The sequence below is a fragment of the Eleutherodactylus coqui genome, chromosome 8, assembly GCF_035609145.1.
Source record: "Eleutherodactylus coqui strain aEleCoq1 chromosome 8, aEleCoq1.hap1, whole genome shotgun sequence".
NCBI classification, from domain to species: Eukaryota; Metazoa; Chordata; class Amphibia; order Anura; family Eleutherodactylidae; genus Eleutherodactylus; species Eleutherodactylus coqui.
Genome location: NC_089844.1, coordinates 197,929,437 through 197,953,674, shown reverse-complemented (window position 1 = coordinate 197,953,674; position 24,238 = coordinate 197,929,437). Strand labels below are relative to the sequence as shown.

Genomic DNA, 24,238 nt, shown 5'->3' with positions numbered 1-24,238 from the left:
GCAGTCACCTGACTTCTGACACCTGTCCGTAGGGAAGGCTGAGTACGGGACGGCAGGAGCTAGTCAGCCGAGTCCCGAGTGGGCCGAAGACAAGCGAGTAAGGTCTTCTTTTATCACTTGCTCGGCCGTTTACATCTTTCTTTTTCTCACACAGCCCCTTTAAAGAAGGTGCTGTTGACCTCGCCATCCTTCCACAGCTATCCTTTACGCCCTCTGAACCTTGCAGCAAGGAGACTTAGTTTCTGGTCTGGCTGTGACCTGCACTCCACATATGGGTATTTGGTAGAAAGCATGCTTAGTAGGGTTACTGTAATCATTGAAGCCACAGGCGGCCAACACCGGATTACAAGTGTGAATACTGTGTCCCAATACTTCTGTCAACAGACCTATAGAAGATGGATGCGTTACAGAAGAAAGACAAAGGTTTCAAATGTCCTTGTGCCGGCGACTATGAAACCATCCCTGACAACCAGGTCTGCTGCACCAGTTTACTAAAGGTTAGATGCCGTCATGGACAACCTTCTGTCGCAGCTCACTGCAGAAGCGGTCACAGACTACTCCAGCGGCTGTTATATGAATCCTACAGAGATTGACCTCCTCCCTTTCAGTTCCCTGGAGATCCTTCACCCCTAGGAGAGCGACCGCCTATCTGACCTGGAGAGCAGCTTCGAATGGCGCAGTTAGAACGTTGCTGGTGAATTGGCTTTATGTAGGTGCAAACACGGACATCAATTTATCAATTCTGGATATGGAGGTTCGTATAAGGCATCACACTGGCAGACACCCATGCAAGAAGCTGCTTGCCTGCAAAGCTTGTGTGGTGCAGTAGGTTAGTGTGTGTAATATATATATATATATATATATATATATATATATATATATATATATATATATATATATATGCAGTAATATATGGAGGACGGGCTGAAGGAAACACAGCAGTATCCAATGTGTGATAGAAAGGGGAATAAGCCCCGCTGATCCTATCACTTGTGTATATGGGAAGGTATGCTGTTGTGATTATGGTGTCAAGGGGGAGGAGCCTGCTGTGACTCCTGTGCATGACGGAAGGGGGGTAGGGTACACCTGTGACTGCATGTTGGAGAGAATACTCCTGTGGGTGAAGTGTACAGCAGGCTGATATGAGGGGAAACCTTGGTGTGACCAGCAGAAGAGGAGTCGGCTGGAGGAAAACCATGCTGTGACTATTAGAAGAAGAGGCAGGCCCAGGATGAACCGTGCTGTGACTATTAGGAGGAGAGGCAGGCCGGGGATGAACCATGCCGTGACTATTAGGAGGAGAGGCAGGCCGAGGATGAACCATGCAGTGACTATTAGGAGGAGAGGCAGGCCCAGGATAACCCGTGCTGTGACTATTAGGAGGAGAGGCAGGCCGGAGATGAACCATGCTGTGACTATTAGGAGGAGAGGCAGGCCGGGGATGAACCATACTGTGACTATTAGGAGGAGAGGCAGGCCGGGGATGAACCATGCTGTGACTATTAGGAGAGGCAGGCCGGGGATGAACCATGCTGTGACTATTAGGAGGAGAGGCAGGCCGAGGATAAACCATGCCGTGACTATTAGGAGGAGAGGCAGGCCGGAGATGAACCATGCCGTGACTATTAGGAGGAGAGGCAGGCCGGGAATGAACCATGCCGTGACTATTAGGAGGAGAGGCAGGCCGGGGATGAACCATGCCGTGACTATTAGGAGGAGAGGCAGGCGGGGGATGAACCATGCCGTGACTATTAGGAGGAGAGGCAGGCGGGGGATGAACCATGCCGTGACTATTAGGAGGAGAGGCAGGCCGGGGATGAACCATGCCGTGACTATTAGGAGGAGAGGCAGGCCGGAGATGAACCATGTTGTGACTATTAGGAGGAGAGGCAGGCCGGGGATGAACCATGCCGTGACTATTAGGAGGAGAGGCAGGCCGAGGATAAACCATGCCGTGACTATTAGGAGGAGAGGCAGGCCGGAGATGAACCATGCCGTGACTATTAGGAGGAGAGGCAGGCCGGGGATGAACCATGCCGTGACTATTAGGAGGAGAGGCAGGCCGGGGATGAACCATGCCGTGACTATTAGGAGGAGAGGCAGGCCGGGGATGAACCATGCCGTAACTATTAGGAGGAGAGGCAGGCCGGGAATGAACCATGCCGTGACTATTAGGAGGAGAGGCAGGCCGGGAATGAACCATGCCGTGACTATTAGGAGGAGAGGCAGGCCGGGGATGAACCATGCCGTGACTATTAGGAGGAGAGGCAGGTGGGGAATGAACCATGCCGTGACTATTAGGAGGAGAGGCAGGCGGGGAATGAACCATGCCGTGACTATTAGGAGGAGAGGCAGGCGGGGAATGAACCATGCCGTGACTATTAGGAGGAGAGGCAGGCGGGGAATGAACCATGCCGTGACTATTAGGAGGAGAGGCAGGCGGGGAATGAACCATGCCGTGACTATTAGGAGGAGAGGCAGGCGGGGAATGAACCATGCCGTGACTATTAGGAGGAGAGGCAGGCCGGGGATGAACCATGCCGTGACTATTAGGAGGAGAGGCAGGCCGGAGATGAACCATGCCGTGACTATTAGGAGGAGAGGCAGGCCGGGGATGAACCATGCCGTGACTATTAGGAGGAGAGGCAGGCCGGGGATGAACCATGCCGTGACTATTAGGAGGAGAGGCAGGCGGGGAATGAACCGTGCCGTGACTATTAGGAGGAGAGGCAGGCCGGGGATGAACCGTGCCGTGACTATTAGGAGGAGAGGCAGGCCGGGGATGAACCATGCCGTGACTATTAGGAGGAGAGGCAGGCCGGGGATGAACCATGCCGTGACTATTAGGAGGAGAGGCAGGCCGGGGATGAACCATGCCGTGACTATTAGGAGGAGAGGCAGGCCGGGGATGAACCATGCCGTGACTATTAGGAGGAGAGGCAGGCCGGGGATGAACCATGCCGTGACTATTAGGAGGAGAGGCAGGCCGGGGATGAACCATGCCGTGACTATTAGGAGGAGAGGCAGGCCGGGGATGAACCATGCCGTGACTATTAGGAGGAGAGGCAGGCCGGGGATGAACCATGCCGTGACTATTAGGAGGAGAGGCAGGCCGGGGATGAACCATGCCGTGACTATTAGGAGGAGAGGCAGGCGGGGGATGAACCATGCCGTGACTATTAGGAGGAGAGGCAGGCCGGAGATGAACCATGCCGTGACTATTAGGAGAGGCAGGCCGGGGATGAACCATGCCGTGACTATTACAAGGAGAGGCAGGCCGAGGATAAACCGTGCCGTGACTATTAGGAGGAGAGGCAGGCCGGAGATGAACCATGCTGTGACTATTAGGAGGAGAGGCAGGCCGGGGATGAACCATGCCGTGTCTATTAGGAGGAGAGGCAGGCCGGGGATGAACCATGCCGTGACTATTAGGAGGAGAGGCAGGCCGGGGATGAACCATACTGTGACTATTAGGAGGAGAGGCAGGCCAGGGATGAACCATACTGTGACTGTTAGGAGGAGAGGCAGGCCGGGGATGAACCGTGCCGTGACTATTAAGAGGAGAGGCAGGCCGGGGATGAACCATGCCGTGACTATTAGGAGGAGAGGCAGGCCGGGGATGAACCATACTGTGACTATTAGGAGGAGAGGCAGGCCAAGGATGAACCATGCCGTGACTATTAGGAGGAGAGGCAGGCCGGGGATGAACCATGCCGTGACTATTAAGAGGAGAGGCAGGCCGTGGATGAACCATGCCGTGACTATTAGGAGGAGAGGCAGGCCGGGGATGAACCATGCCGTGACTATTAGGAGGAGAGGCAGGCCGGGGATGAACCATGCCGTGACTATTAGGAGGAGAGGCAGGCCGGGGATGAACCATGCCGTGACTATTAGGAGGAGAGGCAGGCCGGGGATGAACCAGGCCTTGGGGTTTTTTGCCTTCCTCTGGATCAACACAGTAGGATAGACAGGCTGGACTAGATGGACATTGTCTTCATTCGGCCTTACATACTATGTTACTATGTTATTAGGAGGAGAGGCAGGCCGGGGATGAACCATACTGTGACTATTAGAAGGAGTGGATAAACCATGCTGTGTGATTGCTGGAAAACAAATTGTGGTGAGAGCAAACTTTGCCGTGTGCAGATGCTTTAACTTCTGTGCAGGATCTCACTTGCCGGGGTCAACGGACATGTCTCTTTCACCAAACACAGAATCAGCAGCCACTCGGGCAGCTTTTTTTTTTTTTTAACCACAGTTAGTTAAAAATAAAATTGAACAGGAACAAAATACCTTCCTCTCCGGCACTAACACACAGTTGGACCCCCTATAACAGCTAGAGAGCTTCTCCCTACCAGCTTACAAATAACATTTTTGAGCAACCATACTGACAGATCACAACTAGTGGCTCACACAGACCAGCTTTCTGTGTTCCCCAGGTAGAGCAGCTACTGAATGGTTAGCTGCTCCTTAAATCTCCACCCACAAACAAATCCAATTAATCCGCCAGCAGGTGCAATCTGCCTGTTACTCCACATGGGATATGAACCTGGAACATACACTTCCCCTTCTATATCCACGCCGACCTTCCTGTCCCCCTTCACGTAGGGTGGTGATGTTGTAGGCATTATAACATCTAACAAACCAGTTTTTAAATACACGGCCAAGGACAGCTGTGAGTGGAAGCATACCTTTATTAAAGAGGTGACAACAATTGCACCGGCGTTCACCATGGGGTTGTGCGGCTTTTCTGCAATGCACAGAGATGACATTTTAGTAAACAGGCAGATTAACTTATTTTCAGTAATTGGAGAAAGTCAAATTCTGCTATAATTAAATAAATGTTGATGAACTAAAAACAATATTTTACACAACGACTACAATGACTTCTAGGGCAGCATTTACACAGGCTATCTTCACGCAAGAGTTCTGTGTGTCCGAAAGACGAACACAACCCAAACTTGAAGACAGCCCCTTATTCTCATTGGGTTCATTTATATGAGCAAATGTTTGCCTCCACCAGTAGTTCAAGATCAAAAAATCATAATAGGTCCTATTTTTGGATGATTCTGCTGCAAGAATTGCCCATTTCTTCCAATGGGTACGTGCAAAAGGATTATGTTGCATCACTCTTGCATGGTGTGCAATTTGCATGGGAGTGCTATGTGGTTTTTACCTTAACTATTGGAAACACGTGATTTTTTCATGCATGTCAGACACACATGTACAGCATTTTAATGCAGAAACGCATCACAGATGCATGAAGACTGCAGAGAAAAGGAGTGCAAGAAAGGTCAGAGTAATCCCTGGATCACATTTAATGCAGCCCAAGGGTACCCTCACAATACGCTTTTCCCCCAAAGATTTGAAGGGGTATCCACGGCAATTCCACATCTTAGTGGTAATCCAAGCCGTATTTTAAAAAGTGCAGATTTATTCTGCATGCGGATGTGAAATCCATGCATGGAAAATAAAAGGCATTTGTCACTGTAAGACGCAGATTTCGCACCTGATGCGCCTGCAGATCTGTCCACTGAACAGGGCTAAATGTGTGTGCTGAGCGGCGGTACAGTAAGCGCACCTTCACGGCTCAGCTAGAGATTGTGAAGCCGAACCCATGCAGACCCTGCTGTAGAAATCCCCGACACGTTCCACTCCGGCACACGCACTCACACATTAGGCGGAAAGGGAAGAGTCGGGGAACAGATCACGTCTTCGCTTTATGTTGGGGTGGGGACGGCGGGGACAGATCGCTTCTTGCAGGTTGAGCTCTAGTCTTAACAGATACAGTTTTCAGGAATATGTAACAATATGACAGCTTTTTTCTCCTTTTTTTGGAGGCAATTATTAACAAAAAAATGCAATTCAGCAATACCAATTATGCACTTTTTTGCTTGTTTTTTTTTACATAGTAATTAGGATAGGAGGCGTTTTGAGTTTTTAATATTTTCTTTTTACCCTTTAAACTTTAGTATGCTTTTTATTTTTGCCACCTTACAGGGGGTTGCAGTAGGCCAACAGTGAGGACGGAGTACGTACACACACACACACACACACACACACACACACACACACACACACACACAATCCTCAAGTTTGGCAGGAGTCTAAGAGGCGAGACCCGCACCGATCAGCAAATTATCCTGTATGAGCACTGACTGCAGTATCTAAGGGGTTAACCTTTTTTCCCAGGGTTTTTGGACATTTTGCAACTCTGGTAGCAGGACAATTTTGACATTATCTAATTAAAAAAAAAAAAAAGTCATCCTAACTCCCCCGTTCCCCTACAAGCAGATACCCGGCACACCCACAGTGCTACATGTGCATGGCAATAAAGCCCATTAGTGACCACTATAAAAAGGCATTTGGGGGAGCGGTCTCTAAGCAGTAAGGACGCACAAAAACAGCAGCTTACACTCATTTTCTATAAAACAATGCAACTCACCATCTTCATTCAGGAACAGCTTGTTGAACCTTAGGCCACTCGGCTCTTTGCCGACATATCTGTGCACATACTCTGTGCTGAGGTCATTGACGGAGATGGCGTACTTCAGAGGCTTTACGCATGACTGCAGGCAAAACGGGACTTTGGTATCACCGACAGAATGTCTAGACAGGAGGACAAGCACAATGAGTGAGACCCTATCAGGTCTGATGGCAGCAGACGGTGCACAATGAGTGAGACCCTCCCAGGTGTGATGGCGGCAGACGGTGCACGCTGAGTGAGACCCTCCCAGGTGTGATGGCGGCAGACGGTGCACGCTGAGGGAGACCCTCCCAGGTGTGATGGCAGCGGAGAGTGCACGCTGAGTGAGACCCTCCCAGGTGTGATGGTGGCAGACGGTGCATGCTGAGGGAGACCCTCCCAGGTGTGATGGCAGCGGAGAGTGCACGCTGAGTGAGACCCTCCCAGGTGTGATGGCGGCAGACAGTGCACGCTGAGTGAGACCCTCCCAGGTGTGATGGCGGCAGACAGTGCACGCTGAGTGAGACCCTCCCAGGTGTGATGGCGGCAGACGGTGCACGCTGAGGGAGACCCTCCCAGGTGTGATGGCAGCGGAGAGTGCACGCTGAGTGAGACCCTCCCAGGTGTGATGGCGGCAGACAGTGCACGCTGAGTGAGACCCTCCCAGGTGTGATGGCGGCAGACGGTGCACGCTGAGTGAGACCCTCCCAGGTGTGATGGCGGCAGACGGTGCACGCTGAGGGAGACCCTCCCAGGTGTGATGGCGGCAGACGGTGCATGCTGAGTGAGACCCTCCCAGGTGTGATGGCGGCAGACGGTGCACAATGAGTGAGACCCTCCCAGGTGTGATGGCGGCAGACGGTGCATGCTGAGGGAGACCCTCCCAGGTGTGATGGCGGCAGACGGTGCATGCTGAGGGAGACCCTCCCAGGTGTGATGGCGGCAGACGGTGCACGCTGAGGGAGACCCTCCCAGGTGTGATGGCGACAGACGGTGCATGCTGAGGGAGACCCTCCCAGGTGTGATGGCGGCAGACGGTGCACGCTGAGGGAGACCCTCCCAGGTGTGATGGCGGCAGACGGTGCACGCTGAGGGAGACCCTCCCAGGTGTGATGGCGGCAGACGGTGCATGCTGAGGGAGACCCTCCCAGGTGTGATGGCGGCAGACGGTGCACGCTGAGGGAGACCCTCCCAGGTGTGATGGCAGCGGAGAGTGCACGCTGAGTGAGACCCTCCCAGGTGTGATGGCGGCAGACGGTGCACGCTGAGTGAGACCCTCCCAGGTGTGATGGCGGCAGACGGTGCACGCTGAGGGAGACCCTCCCAGGTGTGATGGCGGCAGACGGTGCATGCTGAGGGAGACCCTCCCAGGTGTGATGGCAGCGGAGAGTGCACGCTGAGTGAGACCCTCCCAGGTGTGATGGCGGCAGACGGTGCACGCTGAGTGAGACCCTCCCAGGTGTGATGGCGGCAGACGGTGCACGCTGAGGGAGACCCTCCCAGGTGTGATGGCAGCGGAGAGTGCACGCTGAGTGAGACCCTCCCAGGTGTGATGGTGGCAGACGGTGCACGCTGAGTGAGACCCTCCCAGGTGTGATGGCGGCAGACGGTGCACGCTATGTACGCGGAGGTTACTTTGGTCTGACCATTAACTGCTACACTTTAGTTTTACGCCAATACAATAAAAGCTTTAAAAAAATCCAGAATTTCGTGAGTGAAGGGTTCACAAGAGAGCGGCACGTCTGGATTACTCATGTACACTCCGCCTGTCTCACATGCTTTATCTACCGTAATAAAGCCCACCGCTTTTTGACCAGACAAGTTTAACATATGCGTCTTCTTAAGCAGCCGGCATATAGCGGATATTCCTTCTCATAAGGCCTCCTGTCCACGGGGAAAATCAGGCCCGCTATAGATTCTCCATGGAGAATCCGTAGCGGGTCCCTCCTACCCCGCGGACATGAGGGCTGAAAATAAGAATAAACTCACATGCTGTGGTCCATGCGTGTCTTCCTTCCTTCGCGGCCAGATCTTCTTTCTTCGGCCCGGCGGATGTGCTCGGCACGCCGGCTGCGTGCCGGGCCGAAGAAAGAAGTTTCCGGCCGCGAAGGAAGGAAGACCTGCATCGCCCGGAGCAGGTGACTTTAATTCAGGCGCGGGTCTCCTGCAGATCCGGACGGCTTCCATAGGCTTCAATAGAATGGAGCATGCCCGGATTTTTTCCTGCACGCAGGACCTGTATCTAATGCATCCCTATGGGGCGCGGATCCGCGTGCAGGAAAAACGCTGCGGATTTACAATCCGAATTTACCTGTGGACATGAGGCCTAACAGTCAGCTTTACATTTGTGGCCCCATGATCCGGGTGTGTTAGGTCCAGTATTATAAGGTTACGACGGTTACCCAACATCTTGGTCAAAAGTTTGTAATCTATATTTAGTGGGGTTATTGGTCCATACGAGCCGCAATCCGGGGATCCTTATCCGGGTTTAACAGGAATAGAATTGTGGCTTCATAGAAGGATAAGGGTAGAAGTTCCCTTTCATACGCTGCATTGTAAGTAGCTAGAGCAGTAGGAAGTAATAGATCTTCCGCTGGGAGACCATCGGGGCCTGGCGAGGTACCTCTCGACAAATCAGAAAGTGCCTCTGACAATGTGAAGGGGTGTCTATAAATGTTTTTTGGGCCATGGTAAGTGTCGGGAAGGGAATGGTGGCAAGGAAATCAGTTCATGCTGGGAATGTTGGACTCTAGTGTCATATAATTCACTATAGAACTGCTAAAACCTTGTCCCAATTGAGTCCTTATCAAGAAGGGCTACATGAAAAAGAAAAATACTCACTATGCAGGCGTCGTCCCCCTCGCTTTCGCTAATTTCCATGCGTGCCGGAATTCTTCCTGGTCGTCCTCAGTGCTGAAAGAGCATTCTTTTCCTGGTAATGTGGGTTGAATACCGCACCTCCAGCAAGAGAATGCTGTGATTGGCTCAGGACCGCAACCTGAGCCAATCACAGCCGGAGCTTGATTGGCCAATCACAGTCAGCCATTCAATGAATGGCTGTGATTGGCTCAGGCTATGGTCTTGAGCCAATCACAGCATTCTCTTGCTGTAGTCGGGGTATTCAACCCGCGTTACCAGGAAGAGAATGCTCTTTTAGCGCAGAGGACGACACAGAAGACTGCCGGGTACCTGGAGAGCAGCGAAAGGGACCGGGACAGAGCCTGCTAGGTAAGTATTAAGACACCCCCCAAAAATAAGACACTGCCTCTTTTGGGGCAAAAATTAATATAAGACAGTGTCTTATTTTTAGGGAAACATGGTATCTATAATTTTTGCACCTACTTCTGCTGGCACTCTTTCTTTGTGGACTGGACTTGGGAACAGGGTTCAGGTCCTCGAGTGGCTGCTGCATTATTCTGCTCCTACCCACGTTGGGTTTGAATGTGCGCTGCTGGTAAGCCGTTTTTACAATGCTGTAGTGCCTTTGATGTCTGATGTACAGAGTTCAGTCCAAACAGACTATGGTATTCTATTAGTTTAATAGCAACGCTAAGGACATTAAGACAAAGAGGGTATATCTACTAAATACAAAAATAATAGTAGATTACACTTACCTTTGACCATCTACTGTGCAGAGTGAAACACCCCACAGGTCAGGACTAAACTTAGCCAGTTGGGGAATGTAATCAGCAACCTGTAGAGGAAAATAAAGTGCTGTAACAAAGCAGATCACTCTCATAGTTATTGCGGCCGTCACTCCGATTCATCAAACAGGATCAAGTGATGAAACTTCCTGCAGGATAATTCTGTAGGTTAGACCCCGCTACAAGCTGGGCCAACGTACTCAAGAACCAACGTCCAGGTGTAGGAGTCTCCGTATACATCTTATGTACACATATTGACTTCAGGTGTGAAAGGAATCTAAGGGTCATTGTAGCTTCCCTTGATAACCACATCTACCGGCTTCTGTCGATATGTATGTAATAAATTTATATATATACATACATACACATACATATACATACACACACACATATATATAGATATATATACACATACATACACACACACACACAGCTACAAGGCAGTAGGCGTAGTTATCAAGGGAACCCTTCGCAGAAAAGACGTAACTAAAAATTCAACTTTTTTTTTTTTTAAATTCGTTTTATTTATTAGTTATATGCAGTTTGCGAAATACACCGTAAGATAAACTTTGCATTGCACAAGGTGATATAAACAGATAGTCACATACATTGGATTAATCTCGACTTGGTTGCTGTGTATCTCAATCTATCTATTCGTATATTGTAACATTGAACTTTTAAATTTGTAAAAGAAGAAGAAAAAAAAAAAAAAAAAAGGGAACAGAAAAATAACATCCGGCTCTGCTCTTCCTTTTTTCTTTTTAGAGTTAGGGAATTCAGGGTTGTGGATCTTCCAGGCGCTTGTCCATGGGGGGGAGGGGCGGGGGTATTAAGGAGTGGAAAAAAGAGGGGGGGGGGGGATTAGCGCGGGATAGGTTTAAGTTTTAGTCTGTGGTCAAAGTGGAGTGAGATTCTAGCCAGGCTCCCCATACTTTTTGGAATTTGGTCGGGCATCCTCTTTTTTGGTAAATAATTTTTTCATATGAGGTTACTGTATTTACGGATTGGACCCATTGTTGGACCGAGGGGGGCTCTGTTGCCATCCATTTCAAAGCTATTTCTTTGCGAGCTAAGAATAGTGTCTTTTCTAGAAAAACGCGGGTATGATGTGGCCATACTTCCTCTTCCAGCAAGCTGAATAGCGCTACCTTGGGGTCTAGTTCTATGGATAGTGGGGGTCGTAGAAGTGAGTTCACAAGGTTTATCACCTTTGACCAAAACTCCCTAACGAAGTGACATTCCCATATCAGATGCCAAAAGTCCGCCCTAGGTTGGCGGCATCTCTGGCATGAGTCTGAGGTGGTGCTACGCATTTTGTGTAATCGGTTGGGAGTAAGGTAGGCTTGATGAATGATGTACAGTTGAATTAGCTTATTATTTACAGCTGGTGACACTGATAGGTGAGATTCAGAGATATCCTGCCACTCCTCAGGTGTGAGGGAGGTGATGGCGAGTTTCCATCTATCATATGCTGGGGGAGGATTGGGATTTATCTTAGCTGATAGGAGATGTGTATATAGGGCTGAAATTAGGCCTTTGGGTCCTTGGGATCTGAGGATGCCTATTGTGGGGAACTTGGATATCTGGGCCAAGGGGGGATGGAATTGGGAGTTTAGTGCATGTCTTAGTTGAAAAAACCTGAATAACTGGAGGTGTGGGGCCTGCAGCTTATCGCGCAGTTGTGTGAATGTGGGGAGTGTTCCATCTATGTATATATCATTTAGTGTGTGTGCCCCTTGGGCGATCCAATATTGTGGGTCTGGAACTGACTGTAGTGCAGTGAGGCCCGGGTTGTTCCAGAGGGAAAGTTCTGGTAACACCCCCTGGTAGTTCTGCAGTGCCTTTACTTCTTTCCATACGTTGAGAGCTAGTTTGTGAAGTGGGGTTAGTTCAGTGGTTTTGGTGCGTTCCGGGAATTCTAAGAAGTTCAGGAGATTGTGTCCAGTTACTTGTTTCGCCAGTTGTTTGTCTGCTATAGGCAGTTCTTTTCCCAAAACCCAGGGTCTGATGTTTCGTAGTTGTCCTGCTAGGTAATAAAGCCGGAGGTCCGGAAGGGCCATTCCGGCTTGGTCTTTGGGTCTTTGTAGGATCGATAGGCTCAGCTTGGAGCGCGAGGAATTCCAAATAAATGTTATAATTAGGGAGTTTAACGTCTTGAAAAGATGTTTGGGGACACTTACTGGCATGTGTTGCAATATATATAGGGATTTGGGCTGGATGACCATTTTGATAAGATTTATACGCCCGGCTACGGATAGTGGCAGTTTAGCCCATCGTTTCAGTTTGAGTTTTATGTTTTCTAAAAGTGGATTTATATTGTCTGTAATTGCATTGTTGTGGTCGCGCGACATGATCATTCCCAGGTATTTGAATTTAGAGACTGGTTTTAGTCCATATTTCTCGACGTGGGGGTCATTTTTTGGGTTAGCCTCTGTATAAAGGATTGTTGATTTGGTCCAATTAACATGTAGTCCGGAGAAGTGGGAGAATCTGTCTATGTGTGTCATGGCTTGGGCGAAGGAGTTTGATGGGTTTGATAAGAATAGAATTGTGTCGTCTGCGTATAGTCCTAGTTTGCTTTCATGGTCTGCCCATTTAATACCTGTCACACTGGGGGAGTTTCTCAATCGAATTGCCAGTGCCTCGATGGCTATGGCGAACAAAGCCGGGGATAGAGGGCATCCTTGTCGGGTGCCTCTTGTCAGTTGGAATTCTGCCGATGGGATACCGTTGACTATAACGTTTGCGCTTGGGGATTTATATATAGTTTTGACCCATTGTCGGAAATTAGGTCCGAATCCAAAGCGGATCAAGCAAGCTTCCAGAAAAACCCATTCCACCGAGTCAAAAGCTTTTGCCATGTCAAGTGATACTAGGGCCCAGGGCATGTTGTGTTGTGTACCTAGTTGAATGGCTGTCTGGACTCTGCGGATATTTATAGTTGTGGATTTTCCTGGCATAAAGCCCGTCTGATCAGGGTGTATGATGGAGAGGATCACCTGATTCAGTCTGGTGGCTAGAATTTTGGTTAGGATCTTGTAGTCTGCATTCACCAAAGATATCGGTCGATAGGAGCCGCAGTCTGCAGGGTCTTTTCCGGGTTTTAGAATCACTACTATTGAGGCTTTGTAAAATGAGGTTGGAAGTGTTTTGTCTAGTTGCGCTTGGTTTAGTACTTCGAGGAGTTGCGGGCCTAGTTGTTCGAAGTATTTGCGATATGTCTCTATTGGGAGACCATCGGGGCCTGGTGATTTGTTGAGGGCCATTTCTTGAGTTATTAGTTGGATCTCTTCCAGAGTGAAGGGCGCCTCTAAGAGATCAACCTGCTCTTCGGAAAGGGTTGGAAAATTTAGGTCGCTTAGATAGTTCAGAGTGTCTGTCGTCGTGTTATGGGAGGAGGAAGTGTATAGGTTAGCGTAGAAATCTTTAAAGCTATTTGTAATGGATGGGGCGTCGGTGACCTCTGTTCCATGTTGATTTTTAATCTTGAGGATCGTGTTCGTATGGTTTTCTCGTTTTATGAGGTTGGCGAGTAGGTGGCTAGATTGGTTTCCTAGTTCAAAGTAGTGCTGTTTGGCGAAGAATAATTGGCGTTTGGCTTTGATGTGTATTTGTTGTTTATAGAGTCGGGATAAATTAAGCCAAGCTGCCTTATTGGCTTCGGTGGGGGTTGAAATGTATGTTTTTTCGGCTTCTAGGGTCTGATTTTCTATCTCTTTATCGGCTTGAGACGTTGTTTTTTTAATGTATGTGATGGCAGATTTGAGGAATCCTCTAATATAGGCCTTGAGGGTGTCCCATTTCAGGGCTGGGTGAGTGTTATCTTGGTGGGCATCCATAAATAGGGAGATGTGAAATGGCATCTGGTCATCCGTTCCAATAAGTTTGAGCCAGAATGGGTGTAGTTTCCAGGTGGGCCTTATTTTCATTTGGGGAAATTTTAGGGTTAATAGAATGGGGCTGTGGTCTGAGATGCCTCTCGGGCAGTGTGTTATGTTCGTGAGGTATATCGCCAATTCTGTGGAGCTGAATATATAGTCAATTCTTGTCAGCGCGTTGTGACCCGGTGAGTGGCAGGTGTATTCTCGTTTTTCGGGGTGGTGGTGTCGCCAGAGGTCAACCCATCCGACACTCTCAATTAGTTGTTTTAGAGGGGAGTTTGAAGTAGGGGTGGGGTTAGAGGGTGTGTGAAATTTGTCTTTCATAGGATCCATTATCATATTGAAGTCACCTAGGCAGATTACCTCCGCCAATGGATAGTGGTGTGCGAACGCAATAGCAGTTTGCAGGAGGTGGAGATTATTATGAGGTGGGTTGTATATAGATAGGATTATGTATGGTTTGGAGTCTATTTCTCCGTATATGAAAATAAACCTTCCTTCAGGGTCTCTGCGGGTGACGATTGGGTTCCAGCGCACCGACTTATGGATTAATACGGAGACGCCCCTAGAGGAAGAGGTATGAAAGGAGTGGGAGGCCCATTGGACCCATGGTTTTGAAAGGGTGTCGGCTTTTTCTCTGATGAGATGAGTCTCCTGCAGGCTAATGACGTGTGGATTCAGTTGTTTGATATATGAAAATACTATTCTGCGTTTGAGTGCTGTGCCGAGTCCTCGGACATTCCAGCTAATACATTTTAGAGACATCTTTGTTTGCATGGGTGTAGATTTTAGCTCCCATATCCATGATTTTGGGATCGGGGAGGGGGGAGGGTGTTGGTGGATGTAAGGAGAGGGGTTGTGCGGACGCCTGTTTGTGAAGAGTTCTGGTGAAGAGCAGAGCATAACAATTCAACTCTATAAACATTGACATCTTGCTAAAATTATACCGCAGATATCAAAAATACAACAAAAGTAGAAAAGTTATGGAAAGGGGAGGAAGAGGAGGGAAGACAGGGGGAGAGACAGGGAAATGTTAGGGAAAAGGAAAACCGGAATGAAAAAACAATTTAGCTACACTCTGGTTAGAAGTAGCAGTTGTTGTGTTGTTAGGGGGGGATTCTGGATGGCCTTTAAAGGCTTAAGAATGACCGTTGGGCTCCAATAGTAACTTTAAAGGTGTCACGGTCATGTTGCGCATCGTCTATGCATCAAGGGATGTTGAGAGTCCAGATCACGACAAAGCTTAGAGTCTTTCCAGCGAGTGTGGGGGAGGGGGTTGGTCATCCCTTAGAAGTTTCGGCATGCATCTCCAGCCATTCCATGGCTTCCGTGGGGGATTGGAGGAAGACCACCTTTCCCTGGGCCATTATTCGTAGGCGTGCAGGGTATGCCATTGAGTAGGGGATCTGTCTTTCTTTAAGTTTCTTTTTCGCCTCTGTGAAGGTGGCTCTTTGTTTTTGTAACTCGGCCGAAAAATCAGGAAATATGGAGACCGTTGTGTTGTTATACTTTAACGGGCCTTTTAGTCTGGCCTGACGTAGTGCTGCATCCCGATCCCTGCAATTTAGAATCCTTACTAGGAAGGGGCGCGGGGGGGCTCCCGGCTGCGGTGGTTTTGCAGGGACTCGGTGGGCTCTTTCTACTGTGAAGTGGGTAGAAAAGGTGTCCTCTCCCAGTAGCGTTTTGAGCCAGGTTTCTGCAAATGTTTCTAGGTGGGAGCCTTCTGATTTTTCGGGCAGGCCTATTATGCGCAGGTTGTTACGGCGCGAGCGATTTTCCAAATCGTCTGTTTTTGATTGACAGAATTCTATTGCTCTTGTTGCTTTTTTGACCGCTGTGGTTAACGGGCGTAGTGTGTCTTCTGTGTTAGAGACGCGGTCCTCCATTTCCCGCATTCTGTCACGCATGTTGTGTAGGTCTTGTCTTAAGAGAGAGACGTCGGATTTAATTTCCTCTATTTTGTTGGTGAGAGAGGATTTACAGATGTTAATCGCGTCTAGGAGCTGACGCATAGTGGGTTCTGGGTTTTGCCCCGTTTCGCTTTCGAACTCTTTCGCTTGTGTGGGTCGTGTTGCACGCGGGGTGTGATCAGGGGTTTCAGAGCGAGAAAAATCTTTTAATCTTTCGGCGGCGGAGCCGCCTTTCGCCCGTGTGCTCATGTTAGAAGTCGTTGAGTTGGTATGGCGGGTAATTGTTGTAGTATAGACGGTGTCAATGCTTGCTTGTAGAAGTCAGAAGTTTATATCTTGTATTATTGTGGGCTGTAGCGGTATGCGGGTTGCGCGGGGAATAACAGTCCACTTCCGTCACTGCGGTTCAGAGACGGGGGGTAGGACGTTGTTTGCTACGGGGACTTTTATTTGTTTGTGGTCCCGATGCAGTAAAGTCCGTTCACAGGAGAGCAGTAGGGTGGTCGGTCTCTTGGTTGTCCCCTGGGGGGGGGGGGGGCAGGGTGGTCTTGTGTCGTGTGCCCCCTATTTGGGGTCTGTGACTGTGGGGGTTTGTACAGTCCTGCGTGTTGTCCCCTGGCCCCCCCGCAGAAAACTTACGGTTTCAACGTCGCCGGCTCCGCAGGGCCGGTATCGAGGGATGGTCTTTTCCAAGATAGTGCCTCGTGTGGTGTGGTCCGGCAGCGGCAAGGCGGTCCGGAGCTGGAGCGGGTCGCCACGAGAGCCTCGTTAGGGGCAGCCGGGTTCGCCGCAGGCGGCGATGGATGCTGGCAGAATGGCTTTGTCGCCCGCTAAAACAGGAGCGGGTCAGCACGCAGGTCCGCGCACGGTGCGCCCCGGGGTGCAAGGTGCCCCGCTATATAGCGGTAGTAAAGTTCTCGTGCGGTGGGTCTTGCGGAGTGTAATCCCCGGCGGGTCCTGCGGCAATCACGCCGGTCCGGAGGTGCTCTGCGCCGCCCCCTCAGGAGCCAGGAACCCGGCGGCAGCGCTCCGGAGCAGAGCGGGAGGAGCGCGCAGCCCCGTCCCAGGCGCGGCCGGGAGCGGGCACCTGCCGACAAGGAGTGGGCGGTGAGCCTCGGACCCCGGAGCCAAGTGCCGGTGAGTAACGCCGGAGGGATCAGAGTCGGCAGCCGGTCCGCGGCTCCCACGGCAGCGGCTCCGGCTCGGGTGTGCAGGGAGCGAGCTGCCCCCACCTCACGTGCAGGCAGTTTCGGCAGGGGGGGTCGCCCCTACCTGGCTCGGAGCCGGCGTCGGTCCCCGCAGCACGGAGACAGCGCAGCGGGACCTCGGTGCGGGTGAGGCGGCGGAGCCGGTCCCGATCGTCAGGGGGGTCCTCCGCTAGGTGGTGGGTGGGAGAATGTGGGTCACCAGGACTTCACCGCAGCCGGGCGACAGGTCAGGATGGAAAGGTAGTCCGTATGCGAGACGCGGGAAAATGGCGGGCGTTGGCGCCCTTTCTCTCCCGTGGCTCCGTTAGCGGGATCAGAGGTCCGCACCCGTCTTCAGTCGCGGCCCAAACCGTCACTGGGGGGTTTAGGAGCCCGTTGGTCTTGGTTGAGTTGTTCCGGTGTCGGTTAGGCCAGGATTTTAAAGGATTTTATTGTTCCCCCTGGGGAGCACCTCTTATGTGCGACTGCTCATGCTGGTCGCAGGCCACGCCCCTAAAAAATTCAACTTTTATTAAATAGAATATTAAAAATTGTTTTTATATAGGGCTCAAGACACACACACAACGTATCGCCACACCACAACAAAAATTGTGTGCATGGAGGTGTGGCGATAACTGGGGAAATTGGGGGTCACACGAACTTGTAGTCCACCCCTACATATGGAGAACGATGCACTCCTGTGTACCAATTTCCCAGCTCAGCAGTTCATAGATCCCAGAATCTGGAGATAGCTGTCTAAATGCCCTTTCTAAAGTCAAACATACGATGCAAAATAATGAGGACAAAGTCCAGCCATGTAGCCTTGATGGTGGGCTACTGGCATTATTGGACTTTAGAAAGGGAATTTAGACAGCTATCTCCAGATTCTGATTTTGGATCTATTTGAGCAATAGAAAAGCTATTTTTGTCTTCTGCATAGAAAAATTTGACATCTTCTTGTGGGAGAATTAGAAATAGGAGATCGAGCTATGTGGGGTTATATCATCGATACCATTCCCCATAATATAGGATACAGACATCTCTTCTCACTAGTGAACCTACCATAATCTGGTTTGCTGTAAAAATATCTCCCTTCTCCCTTTATGTATAGGGGTGGGTAGTTATTTATTTAATTTGGTGGTAACCATTCTTTTTCAAATTCATCTATAATCAAACTACGGTTCCTGATGAATTGTATCATCTGCAACGAAACGCGTTGAACCGCATATCATTTAACAGTACGCACCTCTTATGTGTCTACTGGGATGACTACTAATTTTACACACCTGGGTTATTTTCCAAATTAGTGTGCTCTAAAGTCTGTTCCTTATTATTACTGTTTCTGGGAAGTTGGTACACAGGAGTGCATCGTTCTCCATATGTAGGGGTGACTACAAGTTTGTGTGACCCCCATTTCCCCAGTTATCGCCACACCTTCATGCACACAATGTTTGTTGTGGTGTGGCGATACGTTGTGTGTGTGTGTCTTGAGCCCTATACAAAAATAATTTTTAATATTCTATTTACTAAAAGTTGAGTTTCTAGTTACGTCTATTCTGCGAAGGGTTCTAAAATTACTATAGACTGCTTTTGCCTCTGTGAATAGTTATCAAGGGAAGGTACAATTACCCCATGATTCCTTTCACACATGATGTAGTACGGAGAGTCCACCTGTGGAGTAATTAATTTAGAGGGTGGATATTTAAGGACCAGCTAGTAGAACACCAGTTGCTCTACCGGGGGTACAAAGAAAGTTGGTCTGTCTGAGCTGAAAATGTGATCTGGCAGTATTTCTTTGGTTTCATGCTAATACAGAGCCCGCAGCGGAATCAGACTCTGTGCCCAGCCGGCATCCACGTGGACCTGTCATTTCTTCTTCTTTTCTGTACTGCGGACGGTCCACACGGCGTGCCGTCGGACATGCACAGTACAGATTTTTTTTTTTTTAAACCCGTGCCTTTCCCTGCGTCATCGCCTAGCGGGGATGCGGAATCCATGACTTTACCGCAATTTACATTGCAGAAGGGCTGCGGGTTGGACGGCTTTCGTTGACTTCAATGAGACCGTCTGCACGGAATCGGCTTAAAAATAGAACATGTAGCAAATTTTTTTTTCTTCGCAAGCAGAAAATTGCGATTGATTTCCACTCATGTGCAGGAAAGAGCATTTTTTATAGCAAGCTATGGGCGATATCTGCTGCGGAATTCGGAGGCGGTCGTCCGCTCCAGATCCCGCAATGCAAATATGCCTGTGCAGCCGACCTAAGAGAACCCAAGTAACCTTGTAGATATGAGACCTTTTAACAGCTTGACAGAAAAACAGGATGTTACGGCAGCTGTCAAACCTACTCAGGGTTCTTCCCCTGGCTTATGGAATAGATCTGAAGAAGCAGATATATTATATACATGATTAGTGTTCTATATACCACATAACGCAACAAAACTTTATCAATGCTTAACATGACATCATCCATAACTGCAGGTAGTGCAAAAAAGGGAATTCCACCGTTAAATCTTGTATCCCATGACTCCTGAATCCAAGGTAGATGGCATGAGGATGGCCAACAGACACAATCAGAATGCCAGAAGCTCCCCTCACCCATCCATGTATCCTACTTGTCTTCAGGCTCGGATGTGAAGGTGTTGTATTTGTTCTCTGTAAACCTTTTCATAAATGGTTAAAATGTTACTTTTTTCATTCTGTTTATTTTTGCTTAACCCGTTAGTGACCACGTCCCGCACCGTATGACAGATGGCACTTCTGGCATCCAGCGGCGCTCACAGACAACACGGCAGATTCTTCAATAAATCTCAGCAATTGCGAAGAGTTCTAACGAGTCACTCCTTACAATGAAGGGATTTACTACATCTAGTAAGGCTGCCTGTCCACGGGTGTTACGGTATCCTGCTGGAGGAGGAGCCGCCCGGGAGCAGGAGCCGGCAGGCAGATCTCCGCTGTCAGCCTATCTGACAGATAGGCTGACCGCGGAGTATCGCAGCAATTGGCAGCATGCTGCGAATTGCCGTCCGCTCGTGGACAGGGGGGGTGGCGCTTTCCATAGCAACGCTATGGAAAGCGTGTATTGCGTTCCCCGCGGCCGGATTATCGCCGTGGGGGAATGCAATTCAATAACGCCCATGGACAGGGAGCCTAAGGCAGACGGGACGGGTTACTGCCATACCTCCATAAAATCACAGGCAGATAGTAGCAGTTAACAAGCTGCAGCTTTACGACATCACTGTGAATAAGTCTGGTTAGATGAGGTTTCCCAATCATTGAAGGCTTTTCCTTTACATTTACTTACATTTTACACAGCAGCCGACCTGTTTTGTAATTAGGGTTGTAAATCAGCTTAATTATGGGAGTAAAATAAAAGAAGCATTTCCGCAAACACCAGTCCTCAAGGCACGTCTCTTAGGGTGACCGCACCTTGTGAAGAAATAGCGTGATTTTCACAGAAAATGCAGAATTATGAAACCTATGATTTGCAATGGTTCTATTCCCATTTGCGATGCGGAGTGAAAAAAAAAGTTTAAAAAATTAAATCCCAGCATGTCCTTTCTTTTACCTCCACACTTCCCTGCGAGGCCTTCTTTTTATCGCGTTGCAAAGCACAAACCTGCGATGTTCGTGCGATGCCTTTTAAACATTAGAAGCACCTATTGTCCATCATGAGAAAATCATAAGCGGCAGCAATATTTTTGCAACAAAAAGCATTGCTGATGTTCAGACAGCTCATGGGCAAAATTGTGTTTTTGCCACGATTTTCTCACAGCTATATCGCGATCGCCAGTGTGGAGGAGCCCTTACTGAGGACATCCAATCTTTAAGAGACTGTCACTACTTTTAGTCCTATGAACTAAGCTTATAGGCTAGAAGTGGCCCGCTGAGTCCGGGGATGTAAGTATTATACTACCCCCACCCCCCCGTTGTCACTGCTGGAAGCTCCCATTGCAGTGTATTGAGCGGCGCACTTAGCAGCGCTGCATGATGCATTGAGTGATGGCTTCCAGCGCTGACCGAGGGGGAGGCACGTTTAACCCTTCTATCCCTGGACTCCACAAGGTACCTACGTTGAGCCCATAAGCTCCTAGGACTTCAAGTAGGTGACAAATGCCCTTTAATTGTATCTATAAACAAACCGGGTCTAACACACCTGCAAAGGCAGCAATCACTGCTAACTCTAATTATAACTTCTTGGATGCTGATCGAAGCAACCAAGTAGTGTTGAGTGAGCCAAAACAGTCGAACCTCATTTCGGGTCAACCTTCGCTAAAATGTAAATTTCACATGAGCACACTAAAATAAAAACTTTTATGCATCTTAGACAGTGTAACACAACAGTTTTATGGGTTTTGGAAAAGTTCTAATTCAGTTTGAACTAATTTGCACCAAACCGAACTTTTTGCTAAAAATTGTTGAACTGTTCAAAACGAGATTTTCAAAAGTTTGCTCAACACTACCATCAAGAAGTTAGTGTCGGAGGGGGCCTCCCCTCTGGCTATCACCCCTCCCCATTCCTACAACATGACTGCAGGTCGGCGATTGGTTCACGCGGCAGCCCTGAGCCTGGAGCTCTCAGTGCCGCCATACATTGCAGCCTATTAAGCCCTGCCAAAGGCAGGGTTTATAGCCTAACATAAAAATTCTCAATACACTTCTATATAGAAGTATTGCAGTGTATTGTGCTAGCCATTGAGTGACTAAAAGTACATGTCTCCTCTCCTATAGGGACTAAAAAAAAAAAGTTTTTAATAAAATTTAAAAATAAAGGCTTTTCCTAACAAATAAATAGAAAAATATCTCAAAAAGAAAAACAGTGATCCTAAAAAGGCACATGTACCACTAAATGGTACCAATAAAAACTAGAAATCAGCCTACTAAACGGGTCAATGATGGAAAAATAAAAGTTATTTATGACGGCAGAAAGCAACTTTTTTCTTTTTTTAAAGGTTTTTATTATTTAAAAGTAATAATACGTAAGGAGGGTAAACTTCAGTATCACCGCCTCTGTACTGACCCACAGAAGTTAACGTAATTTTTGCTGCAGTGTGATACAAAAAACGTTAGGTCCGGTGTTAGCTAGTAGAGCAAAATATGATTGTTTTCAGCAATAGAAACAAATTAATCTGCAGATATGAGACCTTGTAATGGCTAACAAAAAGACATGATGTTACAGCAAACTTTCGGACTTACTTAGGGCTCTTCCTCAGGCTAAAAAGAATAGATCAGAAGAAATATATACTGATGTTAGGGGGTCACCTGGCCAGCGTGTTATCTTAGCTGTAGATTTCTCGTATTCTCCACTCCACCATGAAGCCTCTTAAGATGTTGATTCCGATCTTGAGAAGTCACAGATTGTTATAAACTTGGACTCCCAAATTCTTCTGTGACGTTGAGATTTGAAGTTGCCTTTAATATAGTAACGTTCATGTATTCTACCTTGTGTCCGTGATTAAAACAATGCTCGGCCGCAAGTAATTCTGACTTTCCCTCTCCAATCGTGTGGCGATGAGAGCTCATCCTGGCTTTCAGTTTTTGCCCCATTTCTCCAACATCAAGCCCCCAACAGGACATTTACTGCCCCGGATCAGGTACACAACATCAGACGTGGAACATGCTTAAAGTCCTGCGGTGTGTTTGTATCCTGTCCGCAGTCAGTACATGTCAGCAGGTCTAACAGCTCCTTACATTACAGGGATAAGTTCCTTTTTGTGCATCAGAGGGCAATGCATTCCTGATTATAACGTTCCTCAAATTTGGAGGTTGAAATGTCAGATTAGATGCAGAGTGGCACATGGCGAGAACATTGTGCTTCCTGTTACTAGTCACTGGTCAGACCACACATGGAATATTGTGGACAGTTTTGGGCACCGGTACTCAAAAAGGACATATCAGAGCTTGAGCAGGTACAAAGGCGGCAACTAAAGTAATAAATGGAACGGGCGGACTAGAATACCCAGAGAGGCTTTCAAAATGATGGTTATTTCATTTAAAAGAAGAAAAAAAAAAAGACTGAGGGGTGCCTTAATAACTAGGTATAGATATATCCGTGGTCAGTACAGAGATCTCTCCCATCATCTATTATACCCCGGACTGTAACAAGGGGGCGCTCTAATAACTATGTATAATATATCAGGGGACAATACAGAGATCTCTCCCATCATCTATTATACCCAGGATTGTAACAAGGGGGCGCTCTAATAACTATGTATAATATATCAGGGGACAATACAGAGATCTCTCCCATCATCTATTATACCCAGGGTTGTAACAAGGGGCCGCTCTAATAACTATGTATAGATATATCAGGGGGTCAGTACAGAGATCTCTTCCATCATCTATTATACCCAGGACTGTAACAAGAGGGCACTCTAATAACTATGTAGGTATATATCAGGGGTCAATACAGAGATCTCTCCCATCATCTATTTATACCCAGGACTGTAACAAGGGGGCGCTCTAATAACTATGTATATATATATATCAGGGGTCAGTACAGAGATCTCTTCTATCATCTATTATACCCAGGACTGTAACAAGGGGGCGCTCTAATAACTATGTATAGATATATCAGGGGTCAGTACAGAAATCTCTCTCACCATCTATTATACCCCGGACTGTAACAAGGGGTCGCTCTAATAACTATGTATATGTATATCTATCTATCTATCTATCTATCTATCAGGTGACAGTACAGAGATCTCTCTCATCATCTATTATACCCAGGACTGTAACAAGGGGGCACTCTAATAACTATGTAAAGATATATCAGTGGACAATACAGAGATCTCTCCCATCATCTATTATACCCAGGAATGTAACAAGGGGGCGCTCTAATAACTATGTATCGATATATCAGGGGTCAGTCCAGAGATCTCTCCCATCATCTCTCTATACTAAGCACTGTAACTGTAACAAGTGGGGCGCTCTATACGTCTAGAAAAAAGAAGGTTTCTACAAAACAGAAGGGGGTTCTTTACTGTAAGAGCAGAAAGACTGAGGAACCCTCTCCTGAGGAGGTGGTGATGGTGAATTCGACAGGAGTTTAAGAGGGGCCTGGACCCCTTTCTTGAGTGTAAGAATATTACATGTTATATCAGATCACTCAGAAGGGTCGGTGATCCGGGGATTATTCAGATTGCCAAAT

At 48.3% G+C, this 24,238-nt stretch overlaps 1 protein-coding gene across 3 annotated transcripts in view; it reads right to left on the bottom strand.

The window, feature by feature from the left end:
• Window positions 1-24,238, bottom strand: part of GLS (glutaminase) — a 158,257-nt gene that overhangs the window by 74,709 nt on the left and 59,310 nt on the right. For all 3 annotated transcript variants that reach the window (XM_066577226.1, XM_066577228.1, XM_066577227.1), the window contains exons 5-7: window positions 10,081-10,160; window positions 6,446-6,609; window positions 4,692-4,750 (exon numbers count right to left, since the gene is read on the bottom strand). In XM_066577226.1, the coding sequence (XP_066433323.1) occupies window positions 4,692-4,750; window positions 6,446-6,609; window positions 10,081-10,160 (303 nt within the window). The remainder of the gene's footprint in view (window positions 1-4,691; window positions 4,751-6,445; window positions 6,610-10,080; window positions 10,161-24,238) is intronic.